Consider the following 18,188-nt stretch of genomic DNA (forward strand, 5'->3'; position numbering starts at 1 on the left):
GAATCCATTTACACTCCTGTCAATGCCTTTATAGTCTTTGCACACTACGAGGTCAATTTTCTCCGCAACAACATCATTTCCTTTATTTCTCATGAATCGATTCGAAGCATTTATGGAATTGTCTTCGGTTTATACCCAATGGCAACATTACATACATCAGAATAAATCATATGCTTTAAAATTGTAACAGGTGAACGATTGCACTCAGCAGCCTTTCCAAATTTAAGCAAAGACTGTTTATCTTCCATAGTTTTTTCCAGCTCATCAGGAACGTGAATTTGTCTCGCACCGAACCATCCAGACAATATGAAATAGCAAATGCAACACACCACCCTAGAACAAAACGATCATCTGTCAAATTAATGTCAAATTAATGGAATCTTTCTCAAGTAAGGCTTGTAGTTCATGAGAAAAGAAAAATCTTTGCATGCAGTCTTCAAGCTCTTTCTGATGGTTGTGGAAGGCTGTGTGGTCCATGAAACGTGGAGCACGCGGATCATAGGAAGTGACCGTGAGTCTACCACCTGTCTGTTTGTCCGCCCGAGCTCTGTTGATTTTTAGTCTTACCAATGGTGCAGATGGAAGCTGTTGGTCACGAGGCACATTCCAGATGCTCAGCTTAGAATAGCGGACCATGGTATTTGGATGCTGATAATTCGGGGCAAATATTAAGAAAGGAGAATTGCCTTGTTCCGTATGTTGAAAAGGTGAAACTGTCCGTAGTATAGATGTGAACTGTAATTTTTGAGAAATCTGGACACTTATTAAATGTTGTGCTTATATTGATAATACCAAGTACTCAAAAGTATGCATATCCAGTAAACCCTCTTTTTACCTGTCGCAAGTGAACTTTTACTTTGAACAATGTAAGATTGCATAACATTTTACAACCTATTTTACTTCCATACCCTTAACTTTTGTTGAAAAGTTGACTCTGTAACATTTAGACTGCACACTATCAGAGGAGAATACATTTAAAAAGAACTGTTTAAGCTGAAGTTTTCAAAAATCACGGGATAAGATAACACTCAAGCACGTTTTTTTTAGAAGGCACTGCACCTTTCCAAAGATACATATACCATATCTGGTAAACAGTTTAATCACTAGTAACATTGTACCTTGTGAACTCAAAAAGGCGTAAGTTAAACCATTGTTTAACAAATAAATAGCTTTGTTGTAGCATACCATCGACCTGTAAGCATACTATGTATAGTTTTTTTGGGTATCGTTTCTTGTCAAACAAGGAGTACTTAAATGTACGAATTTCAAAGTGGTTTTAAGACGTAAACTTTCAACTAACTCCTGCGTCATTCATCTGACGGACCATATTAACCCAAAATTCCAAATGTTTGTATACATGAATGATTATGTTGGATCTGCAAAGGACGTTTGATACCGTAGATTACATGATTCTATGTCAGAAGTTAACAGAAATGTGTGTGAATTCAATTGAGTAGTATCCGCCGTATTTATCTGGTCGTAAACAAGCTATCAAGGTTAATACTACAGTGTCTGACTTTATAAACATCTCATGAGGCGTTTATCAAGGAAGCATAGTCGGACCTCTGCTTTGTTATGATAGTGTTGTCATTTCCTCACACAAAAAAACCTTATCTTATAATTAATATACTTGGTAAAGAACATGAAAACAGTATTAAGTGGAGAGTAACAAAAGTTGTAACATGTACATTGCAATGGTCAAATACTATAACTTCAGAACATGTGTATTATTAGTATGCTGGGCAATGAACTATCTGTGTACATCTATTGTTGACACTATTCTCAGTAAAGTAATTTCTAGATTGCAATGTTCGTATTGACTAAACCGCTTTTAGATATAAAGCTTAAAATTGTTAAAGCGACACTCTTATTCAAAATAATACATACACATGTATAACAAACATCAATGTGACTGAGAAACCTTTAACAACTTACAAAATGGTGAATTTATGAAAAATATCAATTACTGATAACAAGATTTTACCCGTGTATTTAATAGCATAAAGTGCAAAAATATTAAATGATAGGTGAATGCTAAAAGATTTACTGTGGTCTACTATAGTGTCATAAGGTAAAAATACCGTGTTTTTTGCTCATTACTTTCAAATTAAAATCGGTATCCTTCTTAAGAATCATTATTTTCGACATTTATTCATCCTCTTTGGAATATTAAAACATTATTATTAATTGTGGTACATCTTATCTTGGAGTAAGAGTGCATCTTTGAGTAATTCCTTAATACAATGTCATTTCGACTATGTATCTTCATCTTGGTAATGTGGTAACTCAAAACAGTAAAGGAATAGCTTACAGGTCACTCAGAACAAAGTTGTTAGATTAATATATGGCTATGGTTGTAGAAATCTCCTTTTAAGTCTCGATTTTAGTAATATTGGATGACTTAAATTAAAGAATAGGATTAAACAATCAAGATATTTTTTTGATACTAAATGACCATCATACTAACATGGCAACAGTTGACATAATGCTGGCAATTTTAAGGTGCTGCAGGCTGACCTTATTTTTTAAATACTTTCTTTTATCAAGCAACCCGGGACTAGAACAGCTTTTCAATACAGTTAAAAAAGTAAAGAAGAGTATACTTTAAAAAAAGTGAAATCACATCTCATTGTTAGTATGAAATGTGTGGTATTGGCAGATCTTATATTGTATTAATGGTGATTCGGTTTATTTGATTTTTAGCTTGCATAGTATTTCTCAGATGTTATCTCATATATAGTGCCAGACGTTTTTACCAGGTATTTCTTTCTTCGTCGTTGTGATTAAGTATATATTTTACCTCTAATTCTTTGTTAAACAGACTTTAATATAACTGCATGTGATATTTTGTTTGTAAATGTGAACTATATATGCATGAACAAATCTATCTATCTATCTATCTATAATTATACAGTTGAAGAAAATTATGGAGTTAAGTATTTCAAAATAGAAAACCATTCCCAAATGTCAAAACGATTCTCGTTTATTAAACTCTGTCTCTATGTATTCTGCGTAAAATACTGGCCCTTTTTTGTGTTTCCTTACATTAAACATGCGTGAAAATAATGTTGCATTTTAACCGCTTACACTTTCATTGTTAGTTCTCAACAGTTCTTTTAGTTGCTAACAAGTGAGGTTATGTAAAGTTTCTAAATCAAATTGTAGGTAGTTCTCCGTCTTCAAAATGGCGTTTTTAATAATGAGTAATTGATAATTTGTTTTTTACAAGTAGATTCTTGTTTTCGTTTCAAGTGAGTCAGTCTGTTCTAAAAATAGTACACTTGTATGTCGATGCTAACTATTTACATGTGTGGCATGATTTTTCGCTAGAGTGCCTGTTGTCTTTACAAGCTCTTACACTTAACATAAAATGCTAAAGTGTAGATCAAATGAAATGAAATTGAAGTGCTAAAAAATAGCTTTTAAAATTATTTCCTTATTGTTAGTCGCTTGACACTGCTATGAAATGAGTCACACGGAAAGTTGATTCAATGTCTGTCGCTGTTGTTTTCACGAATATGTTTTATACGAGCACAATTTTGGTATTCGTTATAACGGACTTTTTGATTTCTTCTTCGATTATTGGTAAGACTTTTGCATATTATTTCACAATTGTATGCACATTTTATATCGCTTAACGTTTAAATATGTTTACAGTGATACGAGTACATTGCTAAGTGATAAAATTTCCTCAAATTGTAAAAAAAATCAATGACAGTTCAAACGAAATTTGAGACGGTGTGAATAACTGTTTATAACTGTTTACGCATGATCGCTAATAGTTGATAAGGGCATTTGATAATTATGAGAAGTTGATGACGCGAAGTTAATTGTGAGAAATGTAAATGAGTAAAAAAAAACTTTACCATTTATTCATTTTTTTTTTCATTTTTCCATTTAGCATACGACAGCATTTAAACATATGAGTGATTTCCACAATGCAATACATAATCGGTGTCGAAAGAAACATTCGGATTGACGAATTCAAAATTAAAATACACGGAAAGACATTTCATAACAAACTTGGAAATTGAAACGTAGGTCGTTTGAAACATTGGTTCCCTTGAGGTTTTAGCTCGGACCACGGCGTCCTTGAGAGATCGCAGTTTTACTGTATTTGTAAATTTTAATGTCACACAGTGTGAATGGAAACATAACACGTAATTTGTACAATAATGCAAAAACGAAGTGCAATTGCAATAGCTTAAATATGTTTACAGTGATACGAGTATGCGGGGTTGGGGATGTTGACCCTTCAATGCCCTTGCACACTGTAACAAATATAAGAAATACTATCATTTTTAAGAGATATTGTCCTTACCTTTACTTTTATACCAATTACATACAGTCGAACCCCGATGGCTCGAATTCGCTTTGCTCGATCTCCTCGTTGGCTCGATCTAGATGTAAAAGACCGATTTCTTAAGGAAATCAATCCCGCTTGGCTCGAATTTTACGAGGCTCGAGGTATTTCGCCTCTCCCTGGGAGCTCGAGTCAATGGGGTTCGAATGAGTAAAAACTGCGGTCGTTCGAACAGGCGGACGTTGGAGAACTGGCGTTCCCTCTAGATCAAAGCTTAGTTCGAACATTTTTCCTTCTATTTTCATATAAAATATACTGACGCTGCATCGAAACCTTAATAAGTCGAGGAGGCGATCACAATAGCCGGTCCAAAATACACAAATCATGCAAAAAAACTTATGACTCCCTCGAGGTCATAATTTCAAACTTTTCCAAAACGCGTGTTCCAAAATAAGCAAAACATTGCTAGGTGGTAAAATTTCCACAAATAGTAAAAAACTCAATGACAGTTCAAACGAAATTTGAGACGGTGTGAATAACTGTTTATAACTGTTTACGCATGATCGCTAATAGTTGATAAGGGCATTTGATAATTATGAGAAGTTGATGACGCGAAGTTAATTGTGAGAAATGTAAATGAGTAAAAAATAAACTTTACCATTTATTCATTTTTTTTAATTTTTCCATTTAGCATACGGCAGCATTTAAACATATGAGTGATTTCCACAATGCAATACATAATCGGTGTCGAAAGAAACATTCGGATTGACGAATTCAAACTTAAAATACACGGAAAGACATTTCATAACAGACTTGGAAATTGAAACGTAGGTCGTTTGATACATTGGTTCCCTTGAGGTTTTAGCTCGGACCACGGCGTCCTTGAGAGATCGCAGTTTTACTGTATTTGTAAATTTTAATGTCACACAGTGTAATGGAAACATAACACGTAATTTGTACAATAATGCAAAAACGAAGTGCAATTGCAACGTACCGTGCTGGCTTCAGCACTAAAAAGAGCATTATGTTTTCATTGAGGACATATTGGAGCTTCAATTATAGAACAATTAATGATGCTCAAAGTATGGATGAGTTTATATTTAAAACGGCGCGAAAATTTGTCGAGAAGAGCGAGTCCAGAGAGCAACTTAGCAGTAACTACATGTATAAGTGTTGATGAGAAAGGGAATTCCATTGCATAACTGTTCGCTTATAAGGAGCTCATTGAGATAATTTCTGCCATTTCCGGTGCAATTTAGAAGTTTAGTATCAAAATAAAACCGTTTAAATATAATTGACACCGGGTCAACTTATTTACAAATTAGGACAGACAAACTATAGTTCAAATTGTTTTTGTAATGAACTAGGTCCTTTGTAATACGTTCAATGTTGGTGAAATATTAAATCTAAGTTTATAAGTTTCATAAAAGGTTAGCCGCGCTAAACATCGCTAATCAAATTGTGTCGCATATAGTAACCATTCAGAAAATGTTTAGATTAAAGAGGCAATGCGCTACATTAAATTATTTAAATCAAAGCAGCTAATTAAAAAGCAAATAAATGTTTACATGTATAATGAAATATGCGCCATTCATTGTAAAACTCACAATTATGTCATGATGTTCTTTTTTCGATATTAAGTTATCTCTATTTTCTCCCATGTTTGCAATTGTTTCTTTATAACAGTTAAAATAAATAAGTGCAAGTGTTCGAGTATCCAAATTGAATAGGTTTGATAACATTACACACGGAACATCCTCCTAAACCATAATGTTTATTCCAAGTTCCAAGTTATTCAATTCACTGAGAGTGTATCGATAATTCCCTTCAATTTTGCTGGAGTGATTAAAAATGATATTGTATTCTATTTAAGCTATTACGGTCAAACATTCAACCTGTAAGGTATCATTTAACCTTATCATTGTATTTGCTGTCAGATTCATAGTTTGTCCAAGAGTTAAAAAACTGAGCGAAGCATATACATTTGTACAAAAAAGCTTATTTGTGAATACAGGGATATCAGTCGCATTAGGGCAAGATGGAAATGACGAAGTTGATCGTTCTGGAGATTCTATGTCAACTTTAGAGCCAAAATTATCAGGTACATCGGTTAAATAATGTTGTCATTGCATGTGTTTTAGGTATGTTGGTAGTGAGTACTTTGAAATTGTAGTCATTATCCCTTCCAAAACAATCATGTAATATTATTCTACTATTGTGTTTTTTCACTAATGCCGATTTCAGGATGTATGCATTGTGAACAAAACTTACAACGGATTCGTTTTTTTTATCGTTACACATCTCTAAAAGTTGCAATGTTGCATTATCCAGTCACGGCTAGAGGTAATGTTGTCTAATATGAATGATATCAAACATCAAGATGAAACAAAGTAGATTAAACCCAATAGGTTAAGAACGTTAGAAAAACCTTCAAAACGATTTCCGATGGTCAACCATTATTTATTTTGCGATACACACCATCTTTTGGAGTAAGGTCTGTAGTAAGTAAACAAGTCGATGGACATGGATCTGCAACTAAGATTGAACTTAAAATTAAGATAAGAAACAGGGCCAGTATTCAATACTGGTCTTATCCTTGTCCTTAGACATGCCTCAGTGATTTCCAGTCCGCCTATTGGTCAGCAAATATACAGGCAAATTAAAACACTAAGTTTCTAATCTCTAATATTTTAGTTCAATATTACTTGCTTATTGAATACGGCCCCCGGTCTTATAAACGTTCTTATTTTATTACAAAGGCCAAATAAGGTTTGTTTCTTTTTAAGGCCTTTGACAAAACAAAGCGTGCGGGGAAAGAATAAAATCGTTTTAAAATTTCATTTCTTTCTTCTAGCTTTGAGAAACAATCTGAATGGCACAAAAATAAGTCATTTACAAAGTGATTTGGTCCAACAAGTATTCATTTAAGATACTTTTCGGATTTTTCACTGAATAGACTTGGTGAAAACGAGGCAGATTACACAAAAGTTTTGGAATGGCGGTGATTTCATTCTCTTTTTTATTTTATAATTGAATTGTTTTTAAGAACTTTAATGAGTCGATATCGAATTATCGGTATTTAGTAAATATATGCACTTACATTATACATATCTTCAGAGGATACGAAAGTGCGGCTTATTGATGGACGCACAACTGATGAAGGTCGTGTCGAAGTGTACGTAAATGGACGCTGGGGAACAATATGTGATGACTCCTTCGACACAAATGCCGCATCGGTTGTGTGCAGAATGCTGCACATAAATGTGTAAGAATCTTTAATTGATCGATTACATACTTTTATATCTAAAGTGCAAATATTTTTAATATGGTTATATTTACGACATGTACAGTTTTATATTCTTTGTTTTAGAACTGATGCTATTGTTATATCGGGAGGTTATTACGGGGAAGGCAATGGACCCATCTGGTTAGACGATGTTCGCTGCCTAGGACATGAGTCAAACATTGCTGATTGTGCTCATGATAAATTGGGGCGTACCAACTGTGAACACTATGAGGATGTAGGAGTTCTGTGTGCTACAGGTGGTTCTCCTTTCTGGTGATTCCCAATACTTCAATTCTCATCAAATGTCGTACATTTCATTGAATTGAATTGATCGTAGATACCTCATATTTTACATGAATTGATATTTACACACGTATAATGCTTAATGCAGCAATATTATATTTTGTTTGAATATAATATTCAGGCATTATTTCAAAAATGTCTGCTGAAGAATATACTAAAAGGAAAAGAATAATAAGGGCCATTTGTGATGGTAAATAATGTTGTACGTACTTTTGAATACAACATTAGCCATTTAAAGCATGCGTGAAACAACCTGTTCCCATTATCAATTGTTTAATTGAACGACTCTTTTTAACGCGAAACGCATAATCGCTGTTCAATAAACACTTTTATTCTGGTTTTTAAGATGCCATCTGTCGTGATGCTGATTGGAGAGATTATGTTGGTGTGAAAGGAAATAGATCTCGGCGGCAGTACGCGTGTCTTTTAGGCCATCCGGAATGCAACGAAGACAATTTGTTGGATTTAGGTAGGTACTTTTCACGTATATTTGTTTTCACAAAACGTCTTTAGTTGTAATGTATTCAATATATATTATGTCATTGTCGATCTGAGAAGCGTTGAATATCAAGAGCATTTAAATTTGATAATGTGATTGCGAAAAGAGGATATTTTTTTGTTACAATGGAATATCAATTTGATTTCATCATGGTAACACTGTTTGAAATCATTCATTGTTTGGAACTGTGACTGTTGCGACTTTAAGCATACAAATGATCAATATCAAAACATAAATCAAAATGGGATGCGGGTCACTCGATGGTAGAGTAAAGGGTTACCATGTTTGTACTAAGTAGCTGCTTAGAACTGCGAACAGTGTTTGTGGTTGTAAAATATCGTAAATATATCTGTTAAGTATATGCTTGAAAAGGACACTGCATAACTATCACATGCCGATGATTGAAATGGAAAAGTATGGTTTAACTGTTGTAGTTTACGATATTGCTAACAAGTTAACATATAAGTTCAGTAGGTGGAGTAGCTATCTTATTATTGTTTAAACCGACTGTCGTTGAAAGAGCCCTGCACCTGGCGCATATTACATTATAGGTTCTGTTTGTATATGACTACCAACTAGTAACGTTTTAAAGCAGGTTTATGAACACATGAATTATTGTCATAGTCTTCGGGCTAATTCTCCAATATTATTTTAGCTATACATTGTGTTTTTCATCACGGCAACTAAAACTAAGCTCCACCACTTAACGGTAGTGCAAAGAAAAAGAGCTGTCGACATTTCCGTGGTGCAGCTGTGCCTTGTGCTTATGAACAAGATAATCATTTTAACGTGACCATGATTGATATTTAATTTGATAATTTTATTAAACGGACATATATTGAAAATCGGAGAATGTGGTTCTGTTTGAGAACACTTTCAATGCAGGTTGGCTACAATTTCGTTTCAATATTGGCCGCACTGTCACAGTGATACCATAAGCTTTTCCCCTGAATCGGACTTGTGCATAACTTAAAATCTGCTAGCATAAAGAGTTTGACTTTTAACGCGTATCTTTTGTTAGAATAGTATTTATTTGAGCTGTATGCTGTAGCGAAGGACATGCACCGATAACTGCCCGTAGCATTTGTGGAATGCCACCAAGTTCATTAAAATATATTATTTTTCTAATATGGCTACCTATCCTATAATGAAAAAGCACACACTCGTCTTTGAATGCCTGTCAAGATTTCTTCAATGCACTGTATTGCCAAGTGATCAAGTTTAGTATCTGAAAATGAAAGCAAAATGTCAACACCGTACATATAACGCCTTTTAACTGTATTTACATTACAAATGGGGATTTTCAGAGGTAGAAAAAAATGCCCTTTTCTATTAAACAGAAAAAAGGAAAACAGTTTCAAGACCTTTTCTCTGACTGACCAAACAATATAAAGCACGCCCTGGAAGCCACACATGTATATCATAATGCAAAACACTACATTTAAGAAAAATCCTGACAATTTAATGAATCTGACAGCATGCCAGAAATGCAACGGGCATAAATAGGTGCATGACTTTCACTAAGACAAACAGCTCCTATGAACACGTTTTAAATATAATTGTTACCAGTCTAAACCTTTGAGTTACTTCGGGCAAAATAACAGGGCCTACACTACTCGATATCGTCATCACTAGAGTAACAGCACCACCACTTTATTATAACTATGTGCTTATATCCTTTTTTAAGAAGTGCTTGTTAGTTTTGTTGTGATCCGGCGTAAGTATCTTTCATAACAGTTATATTTGCAGGCGCGAGAATGTTACGGTTTGTGTAAGCAACGAAGTGTTCTTGAAATGCCAGCAGATCTCAAAATGAACAAGTCCGATTTGGGCACCACAGTTCGCAAAATATTGAAACGAAATCGTAGCCGGTTTCCAATAAAAGGGTTCTTACACAGTACCATTCCGATTTTTGAAATCTGTCCGTTTAATGGCCGTGTTCTTTCTTTGAAAAACAGAAATGAAGCTTAAATAACGATTAAAATGCAGTACTTCCCCTAGAGGTATAAGTGTGCATTTTTTTGTCCAGAGAGTTTGTTGGTATATTTGTGTCGGGAATGTCTAAAGTTTATTTTAAGCGAGGATGGACAGCTGGCACCATGCAGGCTACCAATGGTAATCAAGACTAAAGCCAAAATTGCCTCCATTTTTAGAGCCCATGACTAGTCTTACTATTTGTATTATAACTATCTAACACAGACATGCATACTGACTCAATGTCTGTAGTAATTATGTACAGATGTCAATCATTCTAATATATTGCACACAAAGGTCAAGATTATTTCAAGGTCGGCATGTGAATTTGTTATTTTTTCACAATTGTTTTTAAACATTTACAAAATAATGCAGTACTCAATGAAAAAAAGCATAATTCAATGACCTAAACCAACAAAGGGTCTAGCAATTTATCACGTGGTATACACACACTGTTCAAACTCATATCCAATGTCCATAACAGTCCATCTGTCTGCACCCATATTACATGTTAATATGATGATATTCCACCTATTTTTCATTTCCAATGAGCTTTGCCAAATCCGGCGGGGGATATCAATTCAACGAATTTGCCTGTTTTTAATTAGTTTGCTTACATAAGCTGTAGAAAAACAATCAAAGCTTTTATGAAAGCAACTAGGAGAAATCCCAGTGATTCAAATACTTGTTACTAAAGGCGGTTGTCAAAACAATCTGTTCACATAGTAACTGTTTAATTTTAAAATATGTATCTCATTTTATAATGATATACAACACGAAGCAAACCAAAATGAAGTTCAAAATAATAAATAAATAATAATAAATAAAAATAAAAAAATTAATCCAAAATTAAAATTTAACCAATATCGACTGTGATATATATTACTTTATTATGTTTGACTGGATTTCATTTAAAAAGGTCATAACATTTTTAAAATCACAGAACAGTTTCAGTCGTTCTTCTCTTCTTATCCCATAAAAAAAATCCAGTTACCAATACTTAAGCTCATATAGTACTTAGCCAAAATACATATATACCATCTCTTTGAATTCCATGTATACACATTCAGCGGAAAGCTAATAACTGTATCGAGTGTAAGTCTGTAGAAGTCTAACGATTGCTTCTCCGAGATTGTGTGTAATGTTTTAGTAAAGATAAACTTGACGGCCTTTTGGCCCAGGTTTAATGTACAGTGTTTCTACCTAAGCCTAGCGAGTGCCTTGTGTGAGCCCAATCAATGGAATACTATCTCTTTAAGACGCAGGAGGTTCACAACAATCCTCTATATTATTGGAATAAAGCCCATTACATACATTTATTATTACAGAGAGGATTTCAAGAGCTCAATACTCCTAATTGGTGTTTCCGTCAAGCCCACTCATTATGCAAAAACAACAACAAACCCAGACAGGTTCTACCAGGGCAAACTCTGAGCTTTTACAAACACATTTTGTCTACAACCAACCCTAGTCTGCCAAGCCTTCCTTGTATTTAATAAACATTTGGTTATCCTGTTTGATGTCTAACATACGATTAAGGGGCTCTATGAAAACTTATGTGAATAATTACAGAAACAAGCCCAGTAGCCAAAAGGAAGCCAAACGTTGTATTCTGGCATGCTTTTAGATGTATGTAGTAGTAATTTTCCCAGTAATTATTTTTTAATCTTATAAATTAGAAAACCCCCGGGATGTTTCAAGTTTCTGGTTGATATCACACAAAGGCACACTATATTTAAAACTTACATAGCAACAATTTCATGATTCGTTTAAATTCTCGGTAACATACTGTTTTCATTACCATAAAACTGTCAACACCTATTCTACTGCTAGATTTCGCAGCAACGATGTACCTGAATGTGCCGTTGGGTATATTTTGATATCTTTGCATTAATCAATATTAATAACTGCATTTTTCATCTGTTCACAGCGTGTGGTCCTGACAACTTCTTTAACATAATGAATGGAAACTACTTAGGCTGTGGTGAATATGCAGTTGTTACTTGTGAAAACGGGTTTGTTGCTAGTTCTATGGTATTGGATTGTCTTGATGACGATGCCTGGGAAAATGTCACTTGCACTTATGAAGGTACGTTCATTCAATCATATTTTATTATAAGGCGCGTTTCATTTTTGTATATATATTTTAATAATCAATAATGTCGATGTTAACTTAACAGAATTGTGTTACTTTGTTTCTTTAATTCGCAAGGTAACGAAGAAGAAAACGGTTCAGTGAACGTTACAAATGGTAATGAAGAACTAACCACGGACACAACGCCACCTCAAACAGGTTAATAATTTTGTATGCACATACTATAACTCAATTGATAGCGTTTCTGCCGACGATATGTTGTTCGTAGTCACACACCCAAAACCAACGCCATGTTTAATATATATGCAAAAAGCTACAGAAACATGCTCAGTTGCAAAACGTTTAAACATTAACCTGGTTTAGTGGCAATGGGCAAACGCCAAAGACATAGAACACAAATTCACAAACAAGAAACATAGAACAGCACACAACTCTACAAACAGTACAGTGCATAAATACTATATATATATATATAATACATATATACATAATTGGTAGGTATATCAAGAATTGTTAGGTACCGCCTTGGAACGGGCAGTAAAATGTAAATTTGCTGGGGGTTTAAACCAGTTTATGTGCGCAAACCTCACTCTTATCCCAACAATTCTTAATAAAGATAAAACGCAAAAGATAAATCTTATCAACGCAATGATAGTGTTGTTTCCGATATGTTGTTCGTAGTTGCAAATTCAAAACCAGCTCCATGTTTAAACCAAACCTGCACCTGAATGTTATTTGTTTTATACGAAAAAATGACATGTTGTTGTTTTGGTCGGTTTTTGAAATTAAATATTCTTTTCATTTGGTCTTTTAATTTTAGCTTCCTGTCTAAGAGTTTTTGGCAAGTGAATGAAAAAGTGTGCCCCTATTGAACTAACTTTGCACAGTCTTTCTTTAATTTGCAAGGTAACGAAGAAGACAGCGCTTCAGTAAATGTTACAGTTGATAATGGAGAACATACCACGGATAAAGCGCCCCCTGAAGCAGGTTAACGTTTCTGCATGCTCACATTGTAACTCGGTTGATAGTGTTTTGCCGATATGTTATACATAGTTGCAATTTAGAAACCAGTGCCATGTTTAAACCAAACCTGCGCTTGAATATTTTAGACAAGCTTATCTATAATCGTCATCAATAAATCATGAACTTCTTTTAATGATTTATTCAGGGCCAATCACATGCACTGCAGTCACAGAAAATGGCGTGGTATGGCCAGAAGCTCTTGATGGGAAGATATCTCGACATAGATGCCCTGAAAAATACCAAGGTACAGTTTCATTTTAGAATAAGTGATAGGGTTTGCTTTAAGTTTAAATCGGCTCTAAACTCTCGTCTTGATTTTGTATCATTGATTGTAATGTATTTTAACAGATGTACTTTTTGGAAGACATCGGTTGGTCATGAACCGTCGACTGACCATTATCATTTTCTTGAGTTTTTTTTAAGTCAATCAGAAAACAAACGCTTAAGTTGTTTTACAAAGAGTATTGCATGCATATCTAAACATCTTGGGTGTTTCTACTTCACGTTACAATAAGAAAAATAATATTTGTATTCCAGGCGATATATATCGTCGTTGCCAAACAGGCAAATATCTTAACCCCGTTAACAATTGCACAAGGAGGGCGATACAGGATTTACATTCTCAGGTACATCGGACTATTCTTTATAGAATTTTAATATTTTTTATGTATTTATTTAGAGAAACGTACAAGTACCCGTTAAAATGCTATGATTTCGACCATATGATTAGGGTACGAGTCAGTTAAAAATATCAAATAATACAACAGAAGTTCGTCAAATACGGATTCAGTTGACATAATTGGTAGTTGAATATGTTTTAGATAGATATTGTCATCTGAAAGTTTTAACGGTTTATTGCAAGGAGGGAATCGTTGACATGCACCATGCTGATAAAAACGGAACGACGCATTCAACTCCAATCAAACAAAATTAATATACATAGGAGGGCAGAATATTTCTTTAAACATAATGTCAGTACAAACTATACAGCACAAAATGGCTGTTTTATGGGAAATGTTGCCAAGCACTAGCGGTCGGAGTTACAAAATTGCATTTATTGACAGTTTTTAAATTAAGATCCGATTGCGTGTGCACGTCGCAAAGACAGCATGAGGCTCTCTTGGATAACGATTTAACTATGTAATCGGTAGCTGATTAAGCCTCGGCCAGGACAGGCGGCGTGACTCTACAGAACGAAGCCTTTTATTCTTTATAAGATATCGGCGCTGTCGGACAATCATAATCTCATTTATCGCGGCTCTCAAAACAGTAAAGTACCTTTTTGGCTTTTTAACCTAACCATCCGGTGCGTGTAAATTCCTTCTTTGTCATCGAAAAATCAACTTTTTTGAAAAACAATACAATGGAAACTACTTAGCCAAACCCTAAAGTCAACACAACACATTTAAACCATGTTTAGAGGCCAAGCATAAGGATGAAAACGACACTTAATGAGAGACACAAACATACCACACACTCATTAAAATAGCTTATAAAGAAGGATGGAAGAACCGCTTTGGACCGGTAAGTGAAACACGAGTTCACTGGTACACGATTTCACTCGGAGTTTATATGCACACATAACATCATACGTGTCCAATAATTTATCAATAATAACAAAATTAAAACTATAAGCCTCACCGGAACCAGCATCAACTCAAAAACAAAAAAGACTAAAGTAAAACTTATATATAAAGGACTATTGCAGCCAGATAGGCGCGGGCAGACCATTGTCAACAAAGAAAGAATTAGACAGAATTAGAAGCTATAGTCTTTCATAATAAAGCTTTTGATAGGTCCAACACAGTCGAACTTGTGTCTTGTTTGTGATTTTGTGATCTATATCTTTGGCGTTTGCCCATTGCCACTAAACCGGGTTTATGTTTAAACTTCTTGCTACTGAGCATGTTTCTGTAGCTTTTTGCATAAATATTGAATGAAAAAGACGTTGCGTTTGGGTAAGAGATCCATTTTGTTCATGAATGAAGACAATATCTGCCGTTTAATTTAATTGCAGGTGACTGGTTTGGGTCCCAAACTTGTATTGAGAATATTATAAGTGGACATAAAAACTGCTGATAAACAACTTTTGTGTTTTGGTTCCTGTCAAACAAGTATCGAATTTGACCACATGGATTATTTTTACATTTTCTATTCGCAGTGAATAAAACATGTTACATAAATGAAACACATGTACAGTTCGTACAAAAAGTATTCTTCATTATGCGATTCTGTCTTTCTGAGATAAGTCAGTTTGCAAAAAACGACGTGTATGAGTAAATTGTTCAGACGTGTTAGGTTACATTTGTGTAAACCACATCAAAGTATTCGTGAGTTTAAAGGTTTAAAGAGACATAGTACCCAACGGTAAAACAGCATATACCTCGACCAAAACATTCACACTGCTTTGTCCTAATAAGCTAATTGAGCTGTGATTTATTGTATTTATGCCTACTGTACTTTTTAATTTGTAGGTGTTTAATGGCTCCCTCAATTCTACAGAGGCATTGTCGAAGTTAAAGCAGGAAACGAATAGCTTGACAATTGGTAGCGAGAATTTACCAACAGCGGGCGATCTACAGAATGTTAACCAGATCCTTGATAAAGTCATTGAAGACATCGAAATCAATTCTGCTACAATCGAAAACGACACTGACGTATGTGCTTTTCATTGTTAGTGAAATATAAACCAACATGAACTTCATTATTACCTCGAAACAATCACAAATTTGTGTGTTTGTACCCTTTTCGATCATATTTTCTCTATTTCAGAGTTTCTTCGAAGTTGCGAATAATTTACTGAATGGAAATTCGACATCATCATGGAAAAGTTTAATTAATGACGTATGTATGTTTTATTTATGTTAGAAATTGTATCTGAGAAATGTTATTTTTATACCGATTTCTTTCTTTCTCTTTTTTCATTGTTTCACAATGATGGCATTTAATATAAAGTTACACACTGATGTTCATTAATTCCTTTATTTACTCAAAATAAATAATGGCCAATGTGACAATATCCACAAGCTTCCTTTGGACTGTATTAAAGGTAACCCTCTGCTTATAAATCTTACTGCGAGAGATGTAAAATGGTCAACATATAATATTTCAACATTTGTCCTGAATTACTGAATAACTTAATATATATATATCAATAGAAAGAAAACAGTAAAGATGTAAAGAAAGATTTCGCTTATAGTGGGGTTTGGACCAATATCGGTCGGTGTATTAGCTGGATGCGATACTAACTGAGCTAACTTGTCAGAATGTTAAAGCTTATACTTAATATGTATATCTATATTTACAATTTTACAACGACGAAAAATGTTATCTAATTTCTGATACGCACCTCACCTTAAGTAATGATCATTCTCTATAGTTATAGTAATATAATATATAAAGCTTGACTGATATATGAATACGTATTGCCATTGTGTTGCAAATATAACTTACGGTTCGTGTTCGAATTATTTCTGAACAACAGAAAGGAGTTGGTGCCGACGCAGTAATAAACACAATCGACCGGTTTATAACGAAAGTTGTGAACTCAAACTCTAGCGGAGATCTGAACAAGACGTTCGACAAGCCGAACATGTGTAAGTGTTTGTTAAGTATTTAGGAATTGTGTTATAATTAAATAAAACATAGGCATTTGTTTGTTTACAAAATCAAAACAATGGACCAGAAACAGTAAAAAAGAAATACAGAAATATATCATAAAAATAGCTTGAATGATCGTTATTATGTTTCTAAATTTCCAATCAGAATTAGTGTAAGAGTGTTTTCCTTAGTTCTGTTAGTTTTTTTGAACACATCTCTTTTGCACACATGTAAGCTTGTTAAACCTTATCATTTTATATCTCAAATATTTTAGTTATAGAAATAGGGCATGTTGACAAATGTGTGAACATAAGTTTTCCCTCTGCTGCCGGTACGACTGATCAGATCGTCGTCGGCTGTGGGCAAGGTAATCGTGCTTAGTAACATAATTATAAGTAAGACGTAAAACTGATAGAATCAGTGCATTAGAAATTAATTTTAAATTTAATTTTAGAAAGGTTTATGACTCTGTAAAAGATTTATGGTTATTCCTTTGAAAAATGTTAATTTGATTACATGCTCGTACATTCTGTTTACTATTAAAACGAAACACTGTTGTCTTAAGGTCATACCGTTCATTTTTGATAAGTGTAATTTAATTGCAACTCGGATATATTTTCTGAAAATTGTCAACATATAATATATTATGTGATATCGAACGAATTTTGTTTTTCTGTAATTATCGATTCTGATGTTTTCTGTTGTTAAGTTTAAATGGTTCAGCCCGATTTTTTGTTATGAATGTCGTTGCAAATGTTCAAGTTCTGAAAAGAATATTTTTTGTTAAACAGAAAAAGGTAAAAAAGTATTTAGCGGAGGCTTGTTTAAAAACATGTCAGGAATGTTGCCTACCACTTCAAAAAATATCGACTCGTACGTATAATTTCTGTTCTCTTAACGTTCTGTTCGCATAATGTACGTATCAACAAAATGTACAACATAATCAAAGAAATGGTATTTAGCATTGAGTGATATCAATACGTAGCTATATTTTAAGAAGAAAATGTTTAGCAAATAAAATGTGCACAACGACAAAACTGAGCAATTTTCCTGCATGATTTAGAATATAACATTCACCGAATTATTAAAAGTTCTTGGTTGTTTT

The 18,188-nt window shown here is 34.0% G+C and overlaps 1 protein-coding gene across 1 annotated transcript in view; it reads left to right on the plus strand.

Moving 5' to 3' along the window:
- The first annotated feature begins 3,328 nt into the window (after positions 1-3,328).
- LOC128239044 (adhesion G protein-coupled receptor L3-like) overlaps positions 3,329-18,188 on the plus strand; it is a 30,955-nt gene continuing 16,095 nt past the window's right edge. The window contains exons 1-15 of the mRNA XM_052955475.1: positions 3,329-3,585; positions 6,318-6,404; positions 7,421-7,568; positions 7,674-7,846; positions 8,239-8,361; positions 12,296-12,454; positions 12,578-12,658; positions 13,367-13,447; positions 13,629-13,727; positions 14,021-14,109; positions 15,958-16,140; positions 16,256-16,327; positions 16,968-17,079; positions 17,358-17,450; positions 17,875-17,956. Of these exons, the coding sequence (XP_052811435.1) occupies positions 3,492-3,585; positions 6,318-6,404; positions 7,421-7,568; positions 7,674-7,846; positions 8,239-8,361; positions 12,296-12,454; positions 12,578-12,658; positions 13,367-13,447; positions 13,629-13,727; positions 14,021-14,109; positions 15,958-16,140; positions 16,256-16,327; positions 16,968-17,079; positions 17,358-17,450; positions 17,875-17,956 (1,676 nt within the window). The 5' untranslated portion in view covers positions 3,329-3,491. The remainder of the gene's footprint in view (positions 3,586-6,317; positions 6,405-7,420; positions 7,569-7,673; positions 7,847-8,238; positions 8,362-12,295; positions 12,455-12,577; positions 12,659-13,366; positions 13,448-13,628; positions 13,728-14,020; positions 14,110-15,957; positions 16,141-16,255; positions 16,328-16,967; positions 17,080-17,357; positions 17,451-17,874; positions 17,957-18,188) is intronic.

This window comes from Mya arenaria, chromosome 6 (genome assembly GCF_026914265.1).
Source record: "Mya arenaria isolate MELC-2E11 chromosome 6, ASM2691426v1".
Lineage (NCBI taxonomy): Eukaryota > Metazoa > Mollusca > Bivalvia > Myida > Myidae > Mya > Mya arenaria.